The sequence below is a fragment of the Papio anubis genome, chromosome 1, assembly GCF_008728515.1.
Source record: "Papio anubis isolate 15944 chromosome 1, Panubis1.0, whole genome shotgun sequence".
Lineage (NCBI taxonomy): Eukaryota > Metazoa > Chordata > Mammalia > Primates > Cercopithecidae > Papio > Papio anubis.
In genome coordinates, this window is record NC_044976.1 from 184,647,782 (window position 1) to 184,671,475 (window position 23,694).

General features: G+C 42.6%; 1 protein-coding gene and 1 long non-coding RNA gene across 3 annotated transcripts in view; one reads left to right on the top strand and one right to left on the bottom strand.

The window, feature by feature from the left end:
* LOC108583326 overlaps positions 1-23,694 on the top strand; it is a 77,072-nt gene that overhangs the window by 37,026 nt on the left and 16,352 nt on the right. The gene's annotated exons all lie outside the window — the stretch shown is intronic.
* The window catches only part of BRINP2 (BMP/retinoic acid inducible neural specific 2), a 109,767-nt gene continuing 98,434 nt past the window's right edge, over positions 12,362-23,694 (bottom strand). For both annotated transcript variants that reach the window (XM_003893615.5, XM_009195086.4), the window contains exons 5-8: positions 21,244-21,349; positions 18,398-18,634; positions 16,040-16,262; positions 12,362-14,424 (exon numbers count right to left, since the gene is read on the bottom strand). In XM_003893615.5, coding sequence (XP_003893664.3) covers positions 13,308-14,424; positions 16,040-16,262; positions 18,398-18,634; positions 21,244-21,349 — 1,683 coding nt within the window. In that variant the 3' untranslated portion in view covers positions 12,362-13,307. The remainder of the gene's footprint in view (positions 14,425-16,039; positions 16,263-18,397; positions 18,635-21,243; positions 21,350-23,694) is intronic.

The following is a 23,694-nucleotide window of genomic DNA, read 5'->3' on the forward strand; positions in this document are numbered from 1 at the left end:
GTATACCAATCAAGTAGTCTTTATTCCTGGAATGCAAGACTGGTTCACAATACACAAATCAATAAATGTGATTCATTACATAAACATAATTAAAATAAAAAATCATATGATTATCTCAAAAGATGCAGAAAAAGCTCTCAAAAAAAATCCAATATTCCTTCATGATAAAGACAGTTAACAGATTAGGCACTGAAGGAACATACCTCACATTGGTTTCTTACCCTGTAGAATAAGAGACATTATAGTAGGGAAAGCCAAGTGGATGTCTGTGAATCTGTGCCCTCATTCAAACTAAGACAGTAAATAAAACATTAATACTGCAACCAGGGAAAATGGTAGAGATTAGTGCTAACTTAAAAGGTGCAAAGAATTCAAGGGTGATGGTTTGTATCAAATCTCTATTCAATTAACCAGAATGGACCCTTCTAAAATGAAATGAATCACAGTTGAAGGAATTACTACTGCAAACTTAATCAAATAGTGGCCCTAATTGTAGCTGTTATGCCAAATGTAAATTTACAAAAGCTGATTACTGCAGCCTCCAGTCTGCAGCCTGACTATTGATCTGGTAAGTGCATTCTTTTCCATCCCTATCAGAAAGGAGAATCAGAAGAAGTTCACACTTGTGTGATAAGAACAAGAATATACAATTATGATCTTGTCTCAGGTTGTTAACACTTTGACTCTCTGTCATAATATTACTAGAAGGGAGATGGGGTGTCTGGCATTCTTCAGAACATCACACTGGCCCAGTATCATGGTAGTCAGATCACATTAGCAAAAAGTGGCAAGTGTATTGGAAGCCTGGGCAAAGCACATATGCTGCAGGAGGTAGAGATTAAAGCTTCATAACTCAGCACATCAATAAAACTTTCAAGGGTCTGCTATGGTTTGAATGTGTCCCCCCACAAATCCATTTGTTGGGAACATAGTCTCCCATGCAAGAGTGTTAAGTGGTAGGACCTTTAAGAGGTGATTATGTCATGAAGGCTCTGCACTCATGAACGCATTAATGTCATTACTGCAAGAGTGGTTTGGTTATTGCAGGAGTGACTTCTTGATATAAGAATGGGTTCAGCCCATCCCCTTTCACATTCTCATGCTCTTCTACTTTCTGTCATAGGATAATGTAGCAAGAAGGCCCTTGCCAGATGTGGGCCCTTTGATTTTGGACTTCCCAGCACCCAGAACTGTAAGAAATAAATTTATATTAATTACAAATCATCCAGCCTGTGGTATTCCATTATAGTGGCATGAAATAGACTAAGACAGAGTCCACTGTTCTGGAGAATACTAGGATATTCCCTCCAAATTAAATTAAAAGTTGTTGCACCTTACACCTCTCACTACTAAAAAAAAAAATAGAACAAATATTGATAGTTTATTCTGGTTCAGAAGGGAGCATATTTTGTATGAAGGAATACTGCCCTAAGCCATTTGCTGGATAACACAAAAATCTGTGAGCTTTGAGTATTGTTCAGAGCAGGAAAGAGCTCTCAGCAGAACAAGGCTGTGGTAAAAATGGTCTTGACACTTGAGCCATCTAACCTAGGAGCACCTTTAGTGGTAGAGACATCAATGACAGGAAGCATCATGTATAGAGTTTATGGAAAGCCTCAATAGAAGAATCACATTGTAGAATTCTGGGGTTCTGGAAAAAGTCCATGCCATCTATAACAAAGAACTATACACCATCCAAAATTAGTTCCTGTTGTGATACTGGGCCCTAGTAAACACAGAGCTTTTGATCATAAAGCACCAAGGAACCTTATGGGCGCCAGAGTTACCTATTACTAGGTAAGTTGAGTCAAAGCCATCCCATCATAAAGTGAGACCTGTCTTGCAGCAATCCATTCTAAGATGGACACGGTACAGCCAAGATTTGGCACAAGCAGGGCTGGAGAGCATAAGTAAGCTAAGCAATAGTTGACACACAGCCCCATGCCATCCCTCACTGTTGCACTAGCATTTCTCTCAAAGCTCACACATATGGCTTAATAGAAGGGCCTTAACAACCACCTAAAAGAGAAGTAAAAAGGCCAAGCTTTATTTATAGTGAGCTTCTGACAGATAGTGATGAGGGAAATACTCCCAATGGGCAAAGATCTGACGTAGTGTGCTATTGGTCATCAACTTTGTGTTGAAAGAACAATGGCCAAAGGCAGAAATACAGATACATGAACTGATGGGCAATGATGAATGGCTTGGTTGTTTGGTCAAGAACATGGAAAGAGAAAGATTAGATGAGCAGAGACAAGGAGGTCTGGGAAAGAGACATGCAGATAGATCTATGGAAGTGGACAGGAAGTATGAAGGTTTTTGAATTGCATGGTAGTGCCCACCAGAGAAAAATCTATTATAGAAAAGGTATTAAACAACTAGATGTAATGATTTGGTCAGCTGATGAAAGCCAATCCCTTTTGTTGGCAACTCTGGTACTGGTAAAATGGGTGCATGAACTAAATAGCTACATGGCAAGGATGGAGACTATGAATGGGGTTCCCATTTATTAAGCCTGATTCATTTACTGCTAGTGTACAGTGGTCCTTGGGGACAGCTAAGAATGTTGGAGGTGGGCTAAGATTTTTGAACAAATACCCTGGATTATTAATTGTTCTCATCCTTTTACCATATTAGCTTTTGAGTGCCTTAGTGCTGACAGTAATATTTTTTGTAAGCCAGTTTGACTCTACAGTAAAACAATTCTCTCAGATGCTTCTAGTAAGAATATAAGAAAGAATTTCTCCTGCCCCTACTCTGAAAGCAAGAGCCAGAATACATTGGCCAAAGGAGGGGCATTACATACGAAGGGCACAGCAAAATTATCTACAATAGGGGATGATATGATCTTATATATTGAAAACTCTAAGGAATTCACATACAAAAATGCCCTAATGAATGAGAATTAATAAGTTTAGCAAGGTTGCAGGATATAAGATCAACACACAAAAATTAAGTGTAGTTCTACACATAAACAAAGACGGGTGGATCACAAGGTCAGGAGATCAAGACCATCCTGGCTAACACGGTGAAACCTCGTCTGTACTAAAAAAATACAAAAAACTAGCCGGGCGAGGTGGCGGGTGCCTGTAGTCCCAGCTACTCGGGAGGCTGAGGCGGAGAATGGCATAAACCCGGGAGGCGGAGCTTGCAGTGAGCTGAGATCCGGCCACTGCACTCCAGCCTGGGCGACAGAGTGAGACTCCGTCTCAAAAAAAAAAAAAAAAAAAGAACAATCCAAACATGAAATCAGGAAAACAATTTCATTTACAGTATCATCAAAAAGAATAAAATACTTAGGAGGAAATATAACAAAAGAAGTATAAGAGTTGAATACTGAAAACTATAAACCATTATCAAGAGAAATTAAAGACTTAAATCAATGGAAGGACATTCTGTGTTCACAGATCAGAAAACTTAATATTGTTAAGATAAAAACAGTCCCCAAATTGATTCAAAGATTCAACACAATTGCTATTAAATCCCAGCTGTCTTTGTTTAGCAGAATTTGATTAACTAAACTTAAAATTTATATGAAAACGCAAGGGACCCAGAATAGCCAAAAAATCATGACAAGGGAAAACAAAGTTAAAGGATATACATTTCCTCATTTCCAACTGTACTACAAAGATACAACAATAAAGACAATACCTTTTTGTACTGGTATAAAAATAGACACATAGATCAATAAAATAAAATTGAGGGGCCAGAAATCCATCCATACATTTATGGTCAATCGATTTTGAGACAAGTGCCAAGACAATGCCACAAGGGAAGAAGCCTTTTCAACAAATGGTGCTGAGACAACTGGACATCCACATGCAAAATAATAAAGTTGGACCCCAATCTAATACCATATATAATAATTAAAACAAAATGAATCAGAGACCTTAAACTAAAATATAAAACTATGAAACTCTTAGAATAAAACATAGGCTTAAATCTTTGTGACTTTTGATTTGGCAATGCTTCCTAAGATATGACACCAAAAGTATAAACAGCAACAAAAGGGTACAAAAATTGATCGTCATCAGAACTTAAAACTTATGGTCCAAAGGGCACTATCAAGAAAGTAAAAGCACCACTCAAACAATGGGAGAAAATCAAGACCTGATAAAGGTCTAGTATGCAGAATATATAAAGAAAGAACTTCTAGAACTGAATGGTAAAAAGAAAAGTAGCCCATTTAAAAAGATGAAAAAATATTTAAATAGACATTTTTTCCAAAGAAGATATACAAATGACCAATAAGCGTATGAAATGATGCTCAATATCATTAGCTGTTAGGGAAATGTAAATGAAAACGACAATGAGATGCCATTTCCCACCCACTAGGATGGCAATAATCAAAAGACAGATAATGACATGTGTTGAAAAGAATGTGATAATGGGAGTGTAAAATAGTGCAGCTGCTTTGGAAAATGGACTGATGGTTCCTTAAAATATTATGGAGTTCCATGGTGCCCAGTAATTCCATGTTAGGCATATACCCCAAACAACTGAAAACACAAATGTTCATAGCAGCATTATTGATAATAGCCAAAAAGTGTAAATGATACAAATAACCATAATCTGATGAATAAATAAACAAAAATGTGCTATATTCATTCAATGGAATATTATTCAGTCATAAAAAGGAATGATATCATGATGCATGCTGCAGCATAGATGAACCTTGAAAACATTATACTAAGTGAAAGACAGCAGACACAGAAGGCCACATAGTGTATGACTCCATTTATACGAAAGGTTTGAAATAGGCAAATCTACAGAGACAGGAAATAGAGATTGCCAGGGGTTGGGGCCTAGATAAGAATGGGGAATGATTGCTACTGGGTATAAGATTTCTTTCTTGGGTGATATAAATGTTCTGGAATTGGATAGTGGCAATCTATGCACAGCATTTTGAATAAAAATTACTGAATCGTACACCTTAAAGGGGTGAAATTTTTGGTATATGAATTATATATCCATAAAGCTGTTATTTATAAAAGAGGAATGAAATGAAAGGCATTGGCCCAGGAGGCTGGGTATGGAATGTGAACATCAGGCTAACTTATCATTGTGTCTAGGAATATGTGCCTAGACATAGGTGCTCCCATTGCTTGGAACATTATCCTTCACCTTTCAGCCTATGCACTTCTTATACTTCTATTATAACAGGAATATAAACTCTGCTTCCCTTCTGTCTGTATCTAAAAACCTTATGGCAGTACTGCACCCTGGTTCCTCATCAAAGAATTCAACCAGGGATTGACTGCAATCCGGTACTTGCCGTAAGTGCACTTAAGATGTGCTATTTGAAAGAGGCAGTCTAATGGGCATGTTAACTAGCCATTTTCTTAGACACTCCAAGCTCTATCACTGTAATAAGCTGTATCATCAAAACAATGTTCCCAGGCCACATGACCCAGCAGGGCACAGCATAACTCATTTCAGCAATGAGTTATGCTGTAATATTATATTCTCTGCTTTAATAGAGGGTCTACATAAAAAATATCTATTTCAATGGCTTATCTGTGTCTTCCACGAAACTGTAATTGAAGAGCCGTTTCATTACATTATCCGATGACTCTTATGTAAGGGCCCAGATGATAAATTCCTCTTTGCTTCCAGGAAGTTTGCTTCTGCAGGTAGATAATATGGATGTTTCCTTTCCTTCCCTCCCCTCCCCTCTCCTTCTCTCCTTTTCCCTTCCCTTGCCTTTTCCTCAAACATGGAAACTATCTAACAGAATGAAAAACCCTACACTTATTGAGCATGTGCTCCAAGCATGCCCCTGCTCTTTATATGTTTTATCTTATTTTACCATCACAATATCCTAAGAGATACACATTTCATTGCTGTTCTTTTACAGATGTGCAAACTGAGGCTGAAATAAATTAAATGACATATCCAGCCCCTCACATCTTGTAAGTGGCAGCGATGGGGTTGAGTCAAAGCAGCCTGATTCCAGAAAGCATGTTAAATCCTGTTCGTTCTTTCACTTAGCCATGGAACTTCCCCACAAGTTTCATTTTCTAAGTCATCTGCAAACCTTTAGAATTAAAAAAATGTACATACTCAACCCATGTTTGCGTTGTTTCCCAAAGCTCCTAGCTGAAAATGCTTAATAAATAATTTGGGTTGATTCATTCTTCCAAGTCCTGAAATCTTTGGAAGAATAACCCTACAAAAATTCTGGCAGTTGTTTTTATTAATGGTGCGAGGGTGGTAATCACACAGGTTGGAGGAGAGGAGGATAGAACTGAAAACAAAACTAATTCATTTCAGTTTTCAGATGGGGTGCCTAGGGGGTACATGGCACCTACGTAGTCTAAAGTCTGGGAGTTCTGGGTGCTTGTATGTTGTTGGTGTGGATTTAATCACCTCATCTGATGTATGTTTTCATAGAGTGACAGATACTTGCTGTTCCACTTCTGAACATATTTGCTTTGATACGCTTGGGGGAAAAGACCTCTATTCAGCCAGCATGATTCAGCCAGTCCGTGGGGCTGCTTATCTTTAAACACACATTGATAAGCAAGCTAGCTCAGAGCCCTCAGAATTTTGACTTAGTTAAGTTTCCTTTCTTTTCTCTCAGCTCCCTATTCTCACTCCATTTGTGTAGGTCAGACACTTGGCTTCTCATTGGTTAAGAAAATAAAGGCCAGTAGAGCACCAAGATTTTCATAAGCGAAGTCACCACCTCAGAGCCAGCAATTGACCCTTTGGTTTCTTAGCCTCTATCCTTCCTGTGAAGCTCTTACTTTTGAGCCCTGAGTACTGCAGGAATATAACATAATAAGAACATAATATAATAAGACTCTCTGGGAGCTTGCTCCTCAAAGTGTGGTCCATGGGCCAGCAGCATCAGCATCACCTGGGAGCTTGTTAGAAATGCAGAATCTGGGGCCCACTACAGACTTAGTGCATCAGAATCTGCAGGTTAATTTAAGTCAGGGAAGCACTGGTTATGCAACACTGCACCTTAAGGAGTGGAGGCATCTCATCTACCAAACAGAGCTCCCATGGAAGTCCCACAAGTATTCCTCGAACTGAATAACAAGTGCTAACTTGGTGCTCAGGAGTCAGAAATTAGGGCACCCAACACGTAGTGTGTGGCTTCAGTGGGGCTCTGCTGCTGTTACTGCTCTTTTCTGCTCTCTGAGAAGGGATGCACTTGTTATATTTTAAGTCTTTCCCTCTACTGAGATGTAAAGCATCTGGATACTTGGGACATTGCTCCCGCTTTATTAGAAGGCTCACAACAAATACCATTAGAGTCTCTTCCAGGGAGTGACATGCTCTCTTTCTATGCTCCATCAATACTTTGTACGTCCCTACTAAGAATGCGCCACTCTGAATTGTTCATACATCCCACTGCCCCGCTCCCCATCCCACATCATATTGCACAATTGTTTCTGGTCTGGAAACATGTTTTATAGAGTTTTGAATATCCTGCACCTAGCCTAGTGCCTATCACTGAAGGAAGGAAGGAAGGAAGGAAGGAAGGAAGGAAGGAAGGAAGGAAGGAAGGAAGGAAGGAAGGAAGGAAGGAGGGAGGGAGGGAAGGAAGGAAGGAAGGAAGGAAGGAATATTGATTGAGTTTTAGGGAATTGAAGGGACACATTCTGGATGTTGGGGAGTATGGAGCAAACATATGCAAGGAGGTGAATGTTCAGGAAGAGAAGGGAATGAAAAATTTTAGGGAGGTGAGGATGTAGCAGTTGAGTCACATATGAGACAAATCAAGAATAAAGGTCACTTAAATGGTAAGTGTGGATCGAACATGCAAATCCAGATCTGACTTTACATCCTACACAGTCTCCTGTGCCACACTGCTTGTAACATCATGAAATGATAACAGAAGTACTATCAGTACCTGCATGGGAAGTCCAACTTCCTCTTCTATAGGAGAGCAAACTGGGGGTCAGAGAAGTGGAGAGCCTTGCTCACAATTACAGAGCTGGCTGGTAGCAGCACCAGAATGAGAAACCAGAAGAAATCTGTGTGTCTAATGCCATCAGACTACCTAAATTTCCCAACCTATCCTTCCTCCTTAACATGCGGAGTGCGTGTTCTAGAGAGAAGGAAAGCATGCCAGGAGTTCAAGCCACAGTTTTGTTTCTTGGGTAAGATGACTCCCTTGGCCCTTGCTCTTTGTGATTTGCTGTTGGTAGGAGTCAGGACTCTTAGTATACAGCAGAGTATCACTGCATTACTCTCCTTGGCCATGACCCTAGATCTAGACCACAGGAACTACACAGCGCGAGACCTTTGGATGCTGGTGGGACCCAGTCACCTCTAGACTTCACATGGAGGAAGTTTTCAGAAATTATCAAATTTTTAATGACATTCAAACTCTCCAATTGGTGGTTTATAGAAAACAGCAACAAATTGAAGGCAGGGTGTTGTAATTAAAAAGCATGGAGCTGAGATGGTGGTCATCAGGAAACCAGCAAGTTAATCACTCTATTTCCAGCCTAGATGGAAACAGGCCTACTCTGTGCTTCAAGCTTCTAAGGGGTGAAACTTCAGTCCTTTTCCTTCACTTGTCACAGTAGCTGATTATTTTTGCTAAAATCAATTACAGGGAAAAGTTTGAAGATACCTCCATCTCATAGAAGCCTTCTTCTCCTCCCTGGAAAACTGCCTTCTCTCCTCCATCCCCACGCTCCTAAGGCCTGGCCGAGGTCCCTGTCATCTCTAGGACCCAAATGTCACTTACTGGCAAAGAGAGGTAGAGAAGAAACCAGATGAGACTTCTATTCCTAGCTCTGATAATAGACACAACCATGAGAAAGTTTTCTAACTTCTCAATTTTTTTTTTTTTTTTTGACACGGAGTTTCGCCCTGTCGCCTAGGCTGGAGTGCAATAAATAGTGTAATCTTGACTCACTGCAGCCTCCCCCTCCCATGTTCCAGCGATTCTCCTGCCTCAGCCTTCCTGGTAGCTGGGATTACAGGCACACACCATCACGCCCAGCTAGTTTTTTGTATTTTTAGTAGAGAGGGTTTCACTGTGTTGGCCAGGCTGGTCTCGAACTCCTGACCGCAAGTGATCCACCTGTCTTGGCCTCCCAAAGTGCTGGGATTACAGGCATGAGCCACCAGGCCTGGCAAACTACTCAGTTGTTTCTTTTTTCTTTTTTTTTGGTACAGGAGGGGGAATACAGTCTCACTCTGTCATCACCCAGGCTGGAGTGCAGTGGTGTGATTTTGGCTCACTGCAACCTCCGCCTGCTGGGTTCAAGCAATTCTCCTGCCTCAGCCTCCCGAGTAGCTGGGACTACAGGCATGTGCCACCATGCCCAGCTAACTTTTGTGTTTTTAGTAGAGACGGGGTGTCACCATGCTAGCCAGGCTAGTCTCGAACTCCTGACCACGTGATCCACCTGCCTTGGCCTCCCAAAGTGCTGGGATTATAGGCATGAGCTGCTGCGCCCAGCCAGCTTCTCAATTTTTTAACCTCTTTTTCCTCATGTCAAAAATGAGATTGTTTTACTAGATGACTTCTAAAAATCTTCCAACTCTAAAAATCTAATTTTCTATCTTGCCATTGGGTTAACTTCTAAGACTGATTTCTTTTTCAGGGTATTTTAGTTTTCATGCAGAATATAATGGCCAAAACATGAAAATAAAAAAAAGATTTTTCTGACATGCAAAAGAATAGACCTATCTGATGAAATTACAGACTTTCAAGTGGCATTTTGGGACAGGATATCATGTAGGCAACATATTCTGTCTACTTACAAGGCAGCTTTGCCTATCATGACCACTATTTTTATATTTTGATAAAGAAAAAAATAACACAGAAGAACTGGAACTAAACTATTAGTAATACCCAGTATTGGAAGTGATCTTCATTTATGTTTTTGGCTGTTGATGCATGAGTGTGCTTCCAGAGCATAGCAATATTTTATTAGCAGCAGGTATTAAATATATTATTTAGTATTAGAAATATTAGTCTCAAGTATTAGGGCAGATTAGCATTTGATGTATTAGTTCTTTGGGGTTACAATTAAAACTTGAATTCCTAATTGTTATTATCCAATGCATAGTAGGAAGTATATTGTGATTTTGCTCTTAATTCTACAATGAGTTCACCAACACTGATAATCCAGTACTAATTCATGACAATTCTTTATTTGTAACTGTGTCTGTGAATAGGTGGTTCACATATTTTGGTTATTATAGACTTTAAAGGTGACAGTTTCAACTGAGGACAGCCTTTTCTTATTATGGCATTTCTTAGCCAAGCTTTCTGAAAAAACTCTGTGCTAAACTCATGGTTTCAAGCCTTTGAAAGCTTCTTAAAGGATGCTACTCATCCCTTACACCCCCTCTTCTTCCACCTGTGTTCTAGAAGCAAAGTCTTTGGCCTGCTCCTTTGACACAAGCTCTTCTACACCAAGCACCCTATCACTGTCCCAGAACAGACAAATCAGACATCTATCACAGATAACAGATGACTAGGTCAAATATAGACATTTCTACCTCTGTAATTAATATTTGTTAGGCCCTCTATCAATACGATACTTGCATCTGGAATCAAAGGCACCACTACATATTTACCAATGTGTAGTAGTACTTTTAGATGGAGTTGGTACACTATGCTTCATAGTTTAAACCTCCAGACAGGCAAGATGTGGAAAGCTTAGGAAATGGATGCATATGTTCCCTAAAGCCACAATACATCACACCATCATCTTCCTGAAACCCTCCCAAGACAAGAGATCTTGTATTTCTGAAATAAACAGACACAGCATCCTTACTAATAACTCCATAGGTGCAATTTTCTCCCAGTCTGGTCACTGATAAAAAGACAGATGGCTGAGGTTTCCCACCCCTCACAACAACTGTGGGAATACCCTAGGTGGGATGTGAGCCCTCATGTGATGACTCTGTTCCCACTAGGACAGTCACGCTTGTGCTACTGAGGCTCCACACTGCTTTGTGCACTGTATATTCTCAATGGCTGTCCTCCCCACTCTGAGTATTGCTGTGCCTGGCAGTTGACAGTTTGCTAAAGGTGCACCTTTAATTAATGAGTAAGAGTCCCTGTCCACACTCCTACTGCCTGTAGACATACACTTTCAGAGCGCTAAAATCAGACTCCGGTATCTACCACTCAAACCCCATCACTGGAAGGTATCAAAGCCTTCCCACCATTTGTCACCCCCTTCCCACCAAAAGCACCCTCATCGGTTACATCTCAACACTCCCGCTGATGGTGTCATCTGCCTATTCCATCTCCCATGGGTGAGGAGCTCTGTACAAACTTCCCAAAGCAAGCAGTGGCTTTAACTAGAAATAGACAGCCAATAACCATGCTTACCCCAGATCATCCTATCACTCTGTATTGCTACCCTGGAAGCCTTCAGAAAAGTGATGAAGAAAGAAATGCCCCAGGCTGCTTATCTACCAAGGATTTCAGTTTCTTATAGGTTGAAAGACCATGCAATGATTAAATATAATGTCAAATTCTTCTGCATGCAATAATAAACATAGAAGGCCCCCGGGCAGAGAGACATAATCATCGTCTCATTGTCTTCCATTTCACTTTATGCCAACTGAGATATATACCACAGGCAGGAAATGAGATACTTCATATTTATGTGGTGACTCTCTCCTGAATAAAATGGGGGTTGTCATGCCTATGCATTGTGGTTGGAATGTGAAGCATAGACAGAGAAGTGATTCTCCAAAAGAGATGCTATGAAGTGATTCTCATACCACCAGGAGGGAGGCACTAGGAGAAAAGGATGCATTGTTCTGTGTCCTGTATGTCAAAGCTGCTATTTGGTTGGGAATGTGGTAATCAGACAGAATGGAGGGAGCCAATGCTACATTTCCGTCTTTCCCAGTTTTCTCAAAGGGTGATCCCAGACCATAAGGTGCAGCGTATGGGAAATTCTCCTGATGTCTGCAGCAGTGTCGGCAAACAGGAGCCCCTTTAGCAGGACTTTGCCCAGTGCAAAGACTGCAGTTCCTCTTCGAAGGAAGGCCTTTTTAACTACTCTCTCCATCATGGGAAATCCTGGTTTGAGGACCCATGTTAACCCTCACACCCAGAGAGGAGAAAAGGTGGTGGGAGTGTAGTGAGATAACTCCCTGGGATAGTTCTACCTCACTTCTCATTTAATCTCTCTCTCTCATACACCCCTCACACCCCAGTCAGCACAGGCACTCATTCCCTTGTGTAACTTGCGTATCTATCAATCAACCAGCCTCCCACACAGTACTATCTCTGCTTCATGGACACTCTTGTGTCATGCAAATAGCAATTAAAAAGAAAAATCCAGGTAACCCAGGGAACGATACTCTCTTTTTTTCTTTTTTCTCTCATTTTTCCCACTAAAAAAGGCCTTTCCAAAAATATATTAAACCAGGTAAATGTTTACTTAGATGTTCAGGTGGTTGGAGCAGATTGACAAGGAAAACAATCACAAAATAAATAATTTTGTTTTGTTTTGTTGTTATTTTTTTTAAAAAAGAACATTTTCCTACACATTCTCTCTCTCTCTCTCTCTCTCTCTCTCTCTCTAACTTGATAGAGCTGCTTTCTTGGACAGAGAGATGCTGTTGGAAAGGAGCTCTGAAGGAACCACAAGGGGAACTGGTAACAATCCAGGGCCCTGAAACTTGGTGGGGGGAGGAGGCAGCAGAGAAGGAGGAGTAAGGGAGGGGAGCAAGGAGGCCGCTGCCTGCCCTTGGCGCTCGTTCCTCTGTTGGTTGTACTTCTTGTGTTTCCCAGTCAGCATTTGGGAGGGCACAGAGGAGGCAGCATACAAAAGTAAGAACCAATGTCAGGATTCACAAAACAACAACATTTTAAGAAATCTGGTTAAAAAGAATACAAAAGTGACTCCACAGAGGGGGAGGAAGAGCTCCGACCCCTCCCATTGTTGTCCCCTCTTGCTTTCTTGAATGACAAGAATCACTTTTAAGGATTTTTGTTTGTTTCATGGTTCGGCTGGTTCTTTTTCTTAATCTCTTCCTTGGCTCCTTTCTTTCAATTGCATTCATTTTAGAAAGCACCGATCGACTTTACAGATCTGAGGCTGCTGAGCTGTAGCCTCCCTGTGCCAGTGTGTGTGTGTGTGTGTGTGTGTGTGTGTGTGTGTCTGTGTCTGTGTACGCGCATGTGCACAGTAGCTGTCTCTCTCGCCTGCTTCAGCTCGAGCCTCAAGGTCCCATCTGCTGGATGCTGAAAGTCTCGTGGTGGGAGCATACCCTGTTGGCACTAAGGTGAGGGCTTAGATTATCTTTGTACCCCAGATTCATGGATCGCCTCCTTGCCCAGTGCTGAAGTGGGCCGCCCATTAGCTACAGAGTTTGCCGGTTTCATATTCCACAGGGTTTGGCAGCTTAGAATTGAAAGCCCTCAGGGAGGACTGGATCCTGCCCACCTCATTGTTGGCCAGCTTGAGCCGATGCCGGAGCAAGCAGGAGAAAAGGTCAAGTCGGACTTTGCCAGGTGGAGAAAGCTGGTTCACCCGGTCCCTGAGCTCAATGAGCTGCAAGAGTGCAGAGTCCTGGGAACCTTGAGTATATGGGTAGTCCAGCTGGAGAATTAGGTCCCGGATAGCATCTGGGTCAAAGGGCAGGCTGTAGCCAAAGACCTGCAAGGTGTTAATTTTCATGTAGCCCAAATTCTTAGAGGGATCAGTCATCTCCAGGGGTTCATAGTAGATTGTCTCATTGGAGCTGTCATCCAGGGACTTGATGCGGCTCCGTAGGTAAACATGAACTGTCTCAAAGAAAGTCTTCCACCTATTCCCCAAGGTGATAGTCCAGTTTTGGCACTGGGCAGCTGCATCCACGTTAGTCCTTTCCCAGTCAGGAAAGCTGCCCTCATTCACAGGCATGAACCAGCTCTCAGAGTGGCTGCCCCCAAAGGGGTTGACATAGATGGCCATGACAGGCTCCAGGGTGCTGTTCTTGGTGAGACAGATCTGCAAGGACAAGGCCAACATCACGTGCACCAGCCCAGGCTTGTACTTGTTGCTCTTCAGGGTGAGCAGCATGCGCTTCCTCCAGGAAGGGTCAAACCAGCTGCCCAGCCGCATGTCATTGCTGATGAATATGGAGTGTACCTCAATGCGGCTATCCTGCTTCTGCAGCAGGTACTTTAGCTCCAGGTCCTGCAAGTCTGTCTCCAGCCCAAGAAAGTTCTCCAGGGACTCAGCCACCTCTGGCCGGCACAGCCCCTGGGCCAGCACGTAGCCTGGATTGCAGCTCCCACAGCGTGTGCTATTGTCTGGAGCACAGTGGGCACACGCGGGCCCTTCACCCAAGGCACATGGGATGGGGCCCTGGCAGGAAGATTGATCATAAGGGCAGGTGCAGCTGTGGCTCTGTTCCAGGAAAGTGCCAGGAAAGGTGCTTTCCCCACAGTAGAGGAGGGACTGGATTCGGTTCCACCAGTAGGACAAGGACCTTTGGGAGCAGAGATAAAATGAAGTAAGAGTGAAAAGAAGTCACACACTGACACCCTCCCTAAGGGGAGCAAGACATTGACCACTAGGCATGGAAGGCAATGAGGAAGATAAAATCCCTGAGATCTCTGAGTGGTGGAAACTCTACTTTACTACTTTGGACTAATTGAGCAAAGCCTAGAGTTCTGTGTCTGATGGGTCAGCACCAGAAATACTGGACACCAAACTTGTACTGAGAGCAACTAGGCTCATCTCTCCCAAGTCCTCCTTCATTCCCTTATCCAAAAACCTACGGAGGATCTCCAGCATCTTTTGTGTCAAATCTGTTTTCAGTCTTCTAAATAAGATGGCTCTTCAAATCTTCTAACTTCTTGCCAACTTTCATTCCCTCTTCAAGGTTTCTGTCCTTTCTCTTCTCTCTGCTCCTCTCACTCCTCCACCAAGAGCAGAAATTTTCTATGGCTGATTCTCTTGAAATTTTGATTTTAGCTCTTATGTTACCTCTTCAAAGAAGTCTACCCTGATGTCCCTGCCAGAAGAACCACTGCTCTCACTCTCCATCACATCACCCTGTTTTATTCAATCCATGACAATTATCAGTATCTGAAATTATTTATTTATTGTTTACTTTTTTATAAACTTCTTCCCTGTTAATAAATACCATGAAAGCAGGAGCACTGTCTTGAGACCAACAGCTTCTCAGAAATGAGAATTGTTTCTATGCATGGTAAGCATTTAATCATTATTTGTTGAAAGAAGAATAAATGAACTCCTCTCAAAACCTCTTCTTTGTACACTTCCCTTCTTACCTGTGCCTCTGATAGAGCTGCACCACTGGGTTGCTGGCTGTGAAGGTGGCCTCCTTGACTTGGAAGACTGTCCTACCTCACGTGTACCAGAGCAATTTCCCTCTCTTCCAAGACTTTCTTCTCCAAGGAAGTTTTCCTTTCTGGTTTTTACCTCTAGGAGACTATCCCTTTGATTTATGTTCCACCACCACAAATTTAAGTGGTTGCCACATAGTTATAATTTTCTAGTTTTTATGTTTCTGTTTGTTAAATCTTTCCAATTCATGAATACCCCTGCAGCTTAATAGTAAGGCATGGAATATGGATTCAAAAACTTGTCAAATAAATAAATGAATGAGTGGATGAACAAGTGGATGCCTGTCATGATACAGCCCCACTCTATCCCTGAGAGTGCAGGTCTCTACTTTCTTTCCTCCTGTGACCCAGAGCAGAATCATTTGTTTGACACAAGCCAGAGTGTGTGTTTTTCATCAGATGCAATAGCTGGATGAAATTTAACTCCATCCCTTTGTTTCTTAGACTTATTAAAATGGAAATCAGTAAATGAGAATTAGAGCATTACTAGAATAACATTTGAATCAACTGTAATTTAGATAAAAGTAAAATCAGCCCATCTTTTTTTTCTCTGTCTCACTTCAGACACAACTCACAGCTGAGAATGACACACATGAGTAGGCTGAGATAACTGGAAGGCTATGTGTGAGTCACCACTCCCAGATCCCCTACATTGGACAGAGGGTTCTCCTTGGCCTCAGCAGCTGTCGGGGGAGGTGCTGAGCTCTGCTCTAGCATCCAGGGAGTGCTCACCTCTCCTTGGGCAGGCGGAAGCGAGGCTGGCGATGACAGCGCTTGCAGAGGTTGAAGAGCCGGCGGACGATCCGATGGGTCTTTTTGAACAGCACTTTCAAGCCAGCTCCCAGCTGCTGGTAGCGGTGCTGAAGGCTGGTGTCCATGGCCCAGAACTGGGAGATAGCTGTGGAGTTCAGGAACCGGTCATCGGGCAGCCTTTTCAGCAGGGCCTGGAACTCTTCTGTGAACAAGAACGCAGGACCTGAGCTGAGGGGCAGCTATGCAGAGCTCTGGTAGGGACAGGTGGACACTGCCCAGATCCAGGGCCCTTCAGAGTTACTGCATGAGGAAGGAGGCTGCACACCCATTCTTCCAGGTGCTTTTTTAAAAATCAACACCTTTATTGAGAAATAATTAACAAGTTGTAAAATATGGCCTCGGGAATTTTCTCATCTTTTCTACCCCTATGCCTCTGAATTTCAAAATAGATCTCTGCCACCCTCAGAGGGGCCAGGGCTCCTGCTATTGCAAATGACATTGGATGCATCTCTTTCCCCGTTTATACTTCCTTCTGAGACATCCACAACACTATCTCAGGCCAATCCTCTTCAATAGCACCACAACACCCATATGGAACATGTGGGGCCCTCGTGAAGGTGAGTGTGCACCCAGACTGGCACAAGTAGGCCCAGAGAAGATGCAGCACCTAGCTCAGAAATCTTTCTAGAAATCCTCCAGTCCCTGAGACCGGCCTCTCCTATCCATATCCTCCTCTCTGACTGTCTAAGATACTCTTCTTCTCTTTTCGGCTTCAGTTCTTGGGCAGATACCCATTCTGCCCTACAGCAAATTTAGAAGCAATCTGCCTTCTGCTTCTAAGTTCCTGCTGAGTCTAGGTTCTCCTTAGAGCTTCCTGGGCACACCATGGCTTCTGAACTCATGCGCAGGTTTCTGTGCATTGCTCTGCTTTTCCTTGGGACCTGCAGCTGCCAGGTCTCCTGGTGGAGGTCTAGAGAGCCCTGATTTATTCATTAGCAGTAACTCATAGTAGTAAAGGCCCAAAGTCATGTTATGGACCATAACCCACCACCATAGCCCAAAGCATGGGGCTGGGGACTGGAATGTGATATTCTCCTTAGCTACTAAATGCCTTGTCCAGGACTTAAAATGGCAACCCCTGGGGCCTCAGCTCATTTTGATTTCTCATGTACCTGGTTCCTCATTTCCCCGGAAGACTGGAGAAGCATGCCTAGTAATGGCACTAACATCTAGTATGTGCACAGTTAAAACATTTGAGTATATGGAAGAGCATGCAGAACAAAAAGGGAAACTCCCATGTGTCTGCCATTAGCTTTTGCCATTCTGCCATATTGGCTTCAGATTTTTTTCTTTAAGAAATAAAGCAAACCAAATATACTGCACATAAGGGCCCTAAACTTCCCTTTCTCTCTATCCAGATATAACCACTCTCTTGATGTTTTCTTTTCCATTATCACATATTTTTAATTTTTTTACAAATGTAGTTATCCATAAAAGTATCATGTATTGGGTATCCTGTTTGTAAACATTATATAAATAGTATTAAACATGTATTATATTTAATAAATTATAGTATTATATGAAGACATTATATAAATATATATAATGTAACCTTTTTGTCTTGCTTTGTTTTATTTAATATTATGTTTTTGAACTATATCCACATAAATATCATTCATTTAGTGTTGAAATGTGCAAATATACCATGCAGAGTTATTTATACATTGAATTCATCTACATGATCTCATGTGAGCCTTCCATTCACTATTATCACCCTCCCTCTTTTTCAGATGAGGAAACTCAGACCTTGAGAAGCTGCACGGTTAATCCAAGGTCATAAAGCTTGTCAAACCAGGCAAGGATGCAAAACTAGTTCTCTTGAATCTGGGTCTCAAGGTAGCTGATATTAGCTTTAACAGCAACAAACAACAACTGAATTGTATTGGATGTCATCTAGAACCATTCTATGCACTTCATTTATTCAACACATATTTATAGTGAACCTTATGTGCAAGCATTGCTCTAGGCACTGCGGAATCAGTAGCAAACAAGACAAACAAGGTCTATGTCCTTAATTATGTTTATCTTAGTTTATTAAGTCCTTAAAACACACCTATGTAAATGGACATAATACCAATGTCCTAGAAAAAAATGAAACCACTTGAGCCTCAGGGTGGTGATATAACCTGGTTGAGGTTACAGACATAGTAACTGGCCGTGTCAGGATCCCCATGAGGATCCTCACCTCTCAAGTTTTGTTCTCCCCAAGTTCTTGCTCTGCACCTCACAGCCACCTCTCATTGACAGGGAGGAATTCTGGGTCAGCTGGCTGCTCACCTGACTCTTCAAACTGCCGGTTGTGAGTGGCCCAGGAGTCTTGGATCTGCAGCAGGCTGTCCTCCATGGCCTGGATGTCAGCATCAGGGCAGTTGCACTCAGGGAAGGTGGGGCTGCACTTGCACCAGCAGTCATTCTCCTTGCAGACGAGCTCACCCTCAGAGCTGCATGTGATGTAGCTGAGTGCTGCGGCTACAAAGCGCTCACGCAGATACTCAGGCAGCAGCACCTGAAGGCCTGGGGAAAGGATGTGTCAAGGAATCTCTGGGAAGAACCAGTGAGGACTCAGTTTTCCATGCCCAAGGCTGCAGGAACCCCAGCTGGGGTTCTGCTGACTTGTGCATCCTGGGTCCAAGCATGGTCACCCCAGGGCCTGATCCTGCTGAGCTTGTTGGGAGAGAAGGCTACTGCTGCCCCAGTGACAGATGGGGGAGGATCTGAAAATGCAGATGGGAACATCAAAGCCCAAGGCTTAGCCAAACCCCTCAGATCAGCCAAATTGAGAGCGTGCATATCATAAGCACAGGCTTATTGGCTACAAATCAGCATTTCTGGGATGGAAACAGGAAGATGTTTCAGATAAAAGAAGAGCTTACAGCCCTCTTGGGCAAGAAAACAAGGTTTGATGGGCTTTTTGCCCTGCCTTCTGTAGCCATCCTCCTGTTTATAGCTTAACTGAGATTAGCAGTAGGCATCCTAGGACATTGTTGAATTCTGACCCTTCTGGGCCTTCCACCCCAGCCCTGATAACCAGGGAAGCTGTCCTGGTTAAGAGATAGGAACAGATATTGTGGGTATACAGGGTCCAGGTACTATTTTGAGTACTTTTTATATATGATTGCAAATAACATTTGTGCTCATACTGAGGTTTTTATAGGTAAGGAAATCCAAGCCCTAAGACCACAGTGACCTGCCCAAATCACAGCACTCATAGAATCTGCTTAGTTTCAGATCCTGCACTTGTCTCATCAGCTAATACTATATAACTGGGACTGCCTGTCCTATTTCAATAGGATTTAACTCTTAAGAAGATTTGAAGATGGGATGGTGGTCAATGCCCTGAGATCAGTCATGCCTGGATAGATATGAATGGCTCTCAGCTCTCTTCCAATTAGCTTCTGATCTTGGATACAATGCACTAAATTGCTCTGAGCTTCAGTTTTCTCACCCAACTGCAGTAACTACCAGTTTACCTACAGCAGAACATACTCCTAGTTGGCTTCAAGCCACTCACAAGGCGGCTGCTGGAAGCTTACCAAAGGATGAACAAAGGGTAGGCACGCCTTTGGATGCAGTCTGGGCCACGTTCGAGGTCAGATCTGCAGGAGGCTCCCCCAGTAGGGACATTGTGAAACCTTGTGCCAGGAAAGTGAGGAATATGAGAACTTCTGGATATGGTGAGCTCCTCTTTCCTCAAATGTCTGCCAGCTGTTTATTTTTAGGCCCTTGACCTTGTCCTTGGCAGGAAACCAGAGAACTCAAAGTATGTATCCCAGTCTCAGCAGACCTCAAAATATAACTTAAAATTGCCAGCAGCAGTGGGTGTTTGTTGTTCTTTCTTGAGGTCTACCTCCAATTCTGAACTGCCCCTAAATTTTCCTTTCTTGGCACTGTGCCTACTGTGGCATTTGAGTGGTTCTCCCCACACACTCCGTCCACATGCTTGCTTTCAGCACTCACCCTTTCCAAGTTTGTTCCTTTCACCTCCCCCATCACATCCCTCCTCCTCACCAGAACACTTCCCATGCTATAAAATAAGTGCCCCGAGAAATGTCTGCATGAGTGATGGGCTATAAAATTAAATAGCATAAACTATTCCAAATGAACAACTAGACATTTTGAACTTCACTCACTGCTACTTTCTAGACACAAACCCAGCCCATCCAGGGACCTCAGTGAAGAGGAATGCTAATTGCCTTAGGTAGCTCTAAATAAATGAGTTTTTAATCTTCTTTCTTATATATTTCTTTATTCCTAAAGCATTGCTGGGTCGCATTTGACTCAGGTTGCCTGGAATTTGTAATCGTAGATCTTGGGTGAGGGTTATTGATTTTGTAATGCTGAGACAGTAATATCTTAAACAGAGTACAATTCAGTTAGGCCTTGAGAAAAATAAAGTTTTCCCACTGAACCAGTTTGCATAGCCCTGCCCCCAGGATGTCTGTGGGGAACAGAGAGCAAGAGATGCACATCTGCCCTTAGCCCCCAACCTCCAGAGTTAGTGTGGTTTTCTTTCCCTTTTCTTTCACAGTTTTGCTTGTTCTGTCTCAAATCAAATTCTTATTCTTCTCAAACTCATCTCCTGACTTTGAATCACCCATTTGCAAGATCACAGACAGATAACAGAAAGCAGGGGCCACCTTCAAACTGTGGTTCCAGTAAGTAGTGGTTCCCCACTTTGTATAGCTCTTAGTTGAGCTGGATGGTAGTCTTATAACCACTCTGTAAAGGCCAGCTATTCCTCAATGTGTCTTTGGGATAAAGCAGAGAGTTTTCTGGGAAATGAAGATCGTTGAACTAGGTAAAGGCTTATAAGGATGGGTATGCTGTTCCTTACAGGATTGTGACAGAGGACTTGAGATGGAATGTGAAGTGGGATGATTGAGGTGTCATGTGATATGAGCAATAGATCTGGGGTATAGGGCAAACCATACTAGAAAGTTTCTTAAAACATGATGGAAAGTTGTTAAATACAGGTCCCAGAACTTGTGGTAGTGCTTGTCTTAAGAAAGGTTTCATCAAATGTAACAGGCAGAATTTTATCCTGCTATTTGATCTAGGTTTTTTTTGTTTTTTGTTTTTTAATCAGGTGTGAAAGGTATGAAAACTATCACAGTGCTGCTTACCAAGTAACTGCACTTTGTTCTCCGGACTCTGTACCAGGACAGAACTGACTGAGTCCAGATTGTCATAGTTGCTGCAGCCCAGAGGACCGGTCCTGGTCTCGGTGACCTAGAGAAGGAAGGAGTAGGGAGTGGGTTTAGATAACAAGTGGAGACTCCCTTTGTACTTCCCTTCTCCAGCTGCTCCAGCTCCAGCTCCACATCCTGTCCTCGACCAGCTACAGCAGTGATACGTGCCTTTTCGTACTCCAGAGGTAGAAAGTCACTTTCTTCCTTGTCCTGAGGCAGTGAGTGTCTGTTACATATGGCTGGCTGGCAGCAGCAGTTGTATGTAAGTGAGAGCCTTTCAGAGAGAGCCAAAGGGAATTTGTGTCTGGAAAGGCGGAGAATGCTGGAGAAGGAGTGAAACCTTAAGCTCGAGTCACCCCTTCTCCCTCCAGAAGAAGGCAAGAGGCCATATGTGGTCCCTGTCAGCCTGCTGGCAAGCCCAGCTGCATCCACTTGATGTGCTACTCACAGGCTTTATGGATCCTAAAGATGAAAAGCACTAGAGAAATATGAGTTATGAGTATTAGTATTAGTATTAAACATTTAAGTCCCACCTTGGCACTGAGACGTCCTTAGAGAAAATCAGCCATGGGCTTACTGCATATTTTAATACATATATTAAATATACATAAACTATTATAGCCATGTAATATTCCAAAACACCATAGAGTCATTTTAAAATATTATAAAGTTGGCCCATCAGTTTTCCCTGATGTTTAAAGTATAAGATGAAAAATGGGAAGCTTTAAATGCACTGAAATAATTATGTAATAAGAATGATGGGGACCTGAGGCCCTTTCTTCTCAGGATCTCTGAAGGCTTTGCCAACAATCAATCAACCAATCAACGAGTATTTATTGAGCAGCCACTGTTTAATTCCATGCAATTCTTCAAACATTTATAGAGCACCTTTCCTGAAGTTCATCGTGGAAGCCCAATCTGACACGTCTGACCTCCTCTTCTGGTTTCAGCACCCCCTGCTTTGCAGTAGGCACAGGAGTTGCAGTTTTGCATCTCTTTCTGCAAGAATGTGATCCATGTCTGGATCCTACACACTATAGGCTCCAAAGAGGGAAGCTCGTGTTTATTTTGCTCATCATTTTGTCGACAGCAATTAACAGTTTCTGGCACATAGTAGGTACTCAATAAACAAGAGAATGCACACATAATATGTTCCAGGCTTTTCAGGGTAGGGAGGTGTGTGCAACAATGTACACACCTCCAGGAGGTCATAACCTGTGGGGGAGGCAGGTGCATACACAGCTGACTGACAGACATCCAAGTCACGGTAGGAGCCCACATCATGATGAGCTCTAAGGAAGCACAGCTCTAAACAAAGGGAAACAAGAGAGGAAGTAGCAGAGGAGGCACCATCTGTGTTGGTCCCTAAGGAGAAGTAGGGAGTAGACAGGTGGGAAGAGAGGAAATGTACTACGAGGAAAAGGAGAAGGGACAGTGTGATCTCTGCAGCACACAGGCTTGGAAGTGCATAGTGCATGTGTCTAGCACCCTGCCTTGTTACCATGGTGAATATGAAAGTGTAAGGGACATTCTACATAGAGCAGAGTGATAAAGTGAGAGATTGCGTGATGCTGAGCAAAAACAATCAGGAGAGAGGCAGGAGGGATTCCTGTAGCTTGAAGTAGTCCACGAATGCTTTATGAAGGAAGTAAGCCATGAATTCGTTTTCAAGAATGAGTAGGGGTGGCAAGGAAGGGAGGGGAAATTGAATAAAGAAGGGTAACTCCACACAAATACCAAAGGGTAGCAATAGGCACAAAGCGTGAGAGGCAGCAGGGAGAACTAGACCGAGGCCACGCCAGGGGCAGGGACAGCTTCTCTACAGTTTTCCAAATTCTTCTTCCAAGAGCATCCTACTTAACTTTCCCAAGAACTCACCGGAACAAATCTCATTACTATCACTCTCCAAGGAGGAAAGTAAAGTTCAGAGAGTTATAGTCCTTGAGACCACAGAGCTGATGAGTAGCAGAAACAGGATTCTAATTTTACAGTCCTCAGACTCCAGTTCAATACCCTTTTGTCTCCTGAGCAGGCAAGTCAAAGGACTATAGAAAATAGAGTCTAAATCCTTTACATGCCATCATTGTCAAACACAAGTATTCTAAACAGACCAGTCCACCCAAAATATTTTAGTGATCTGCTCTCTCCTCAGAATGTTAACATTGAGCAAAACAAATTGTACTGACTTCAGATCAGTTTGATTATCCTTACAATGCAGACCAGGAAACCAAGGCTCAGATAAGTTAAATGACTTATTCCAGGTCATACAGTCACCCGCAAGGACAAGATTTATTTGGCTCATTCATTCATTCTTTTATTTACTCATTTGTTCATTTAACAAATATTCAAGGAGCATCTGGAACTCACAGACGAATAAGTCATAGT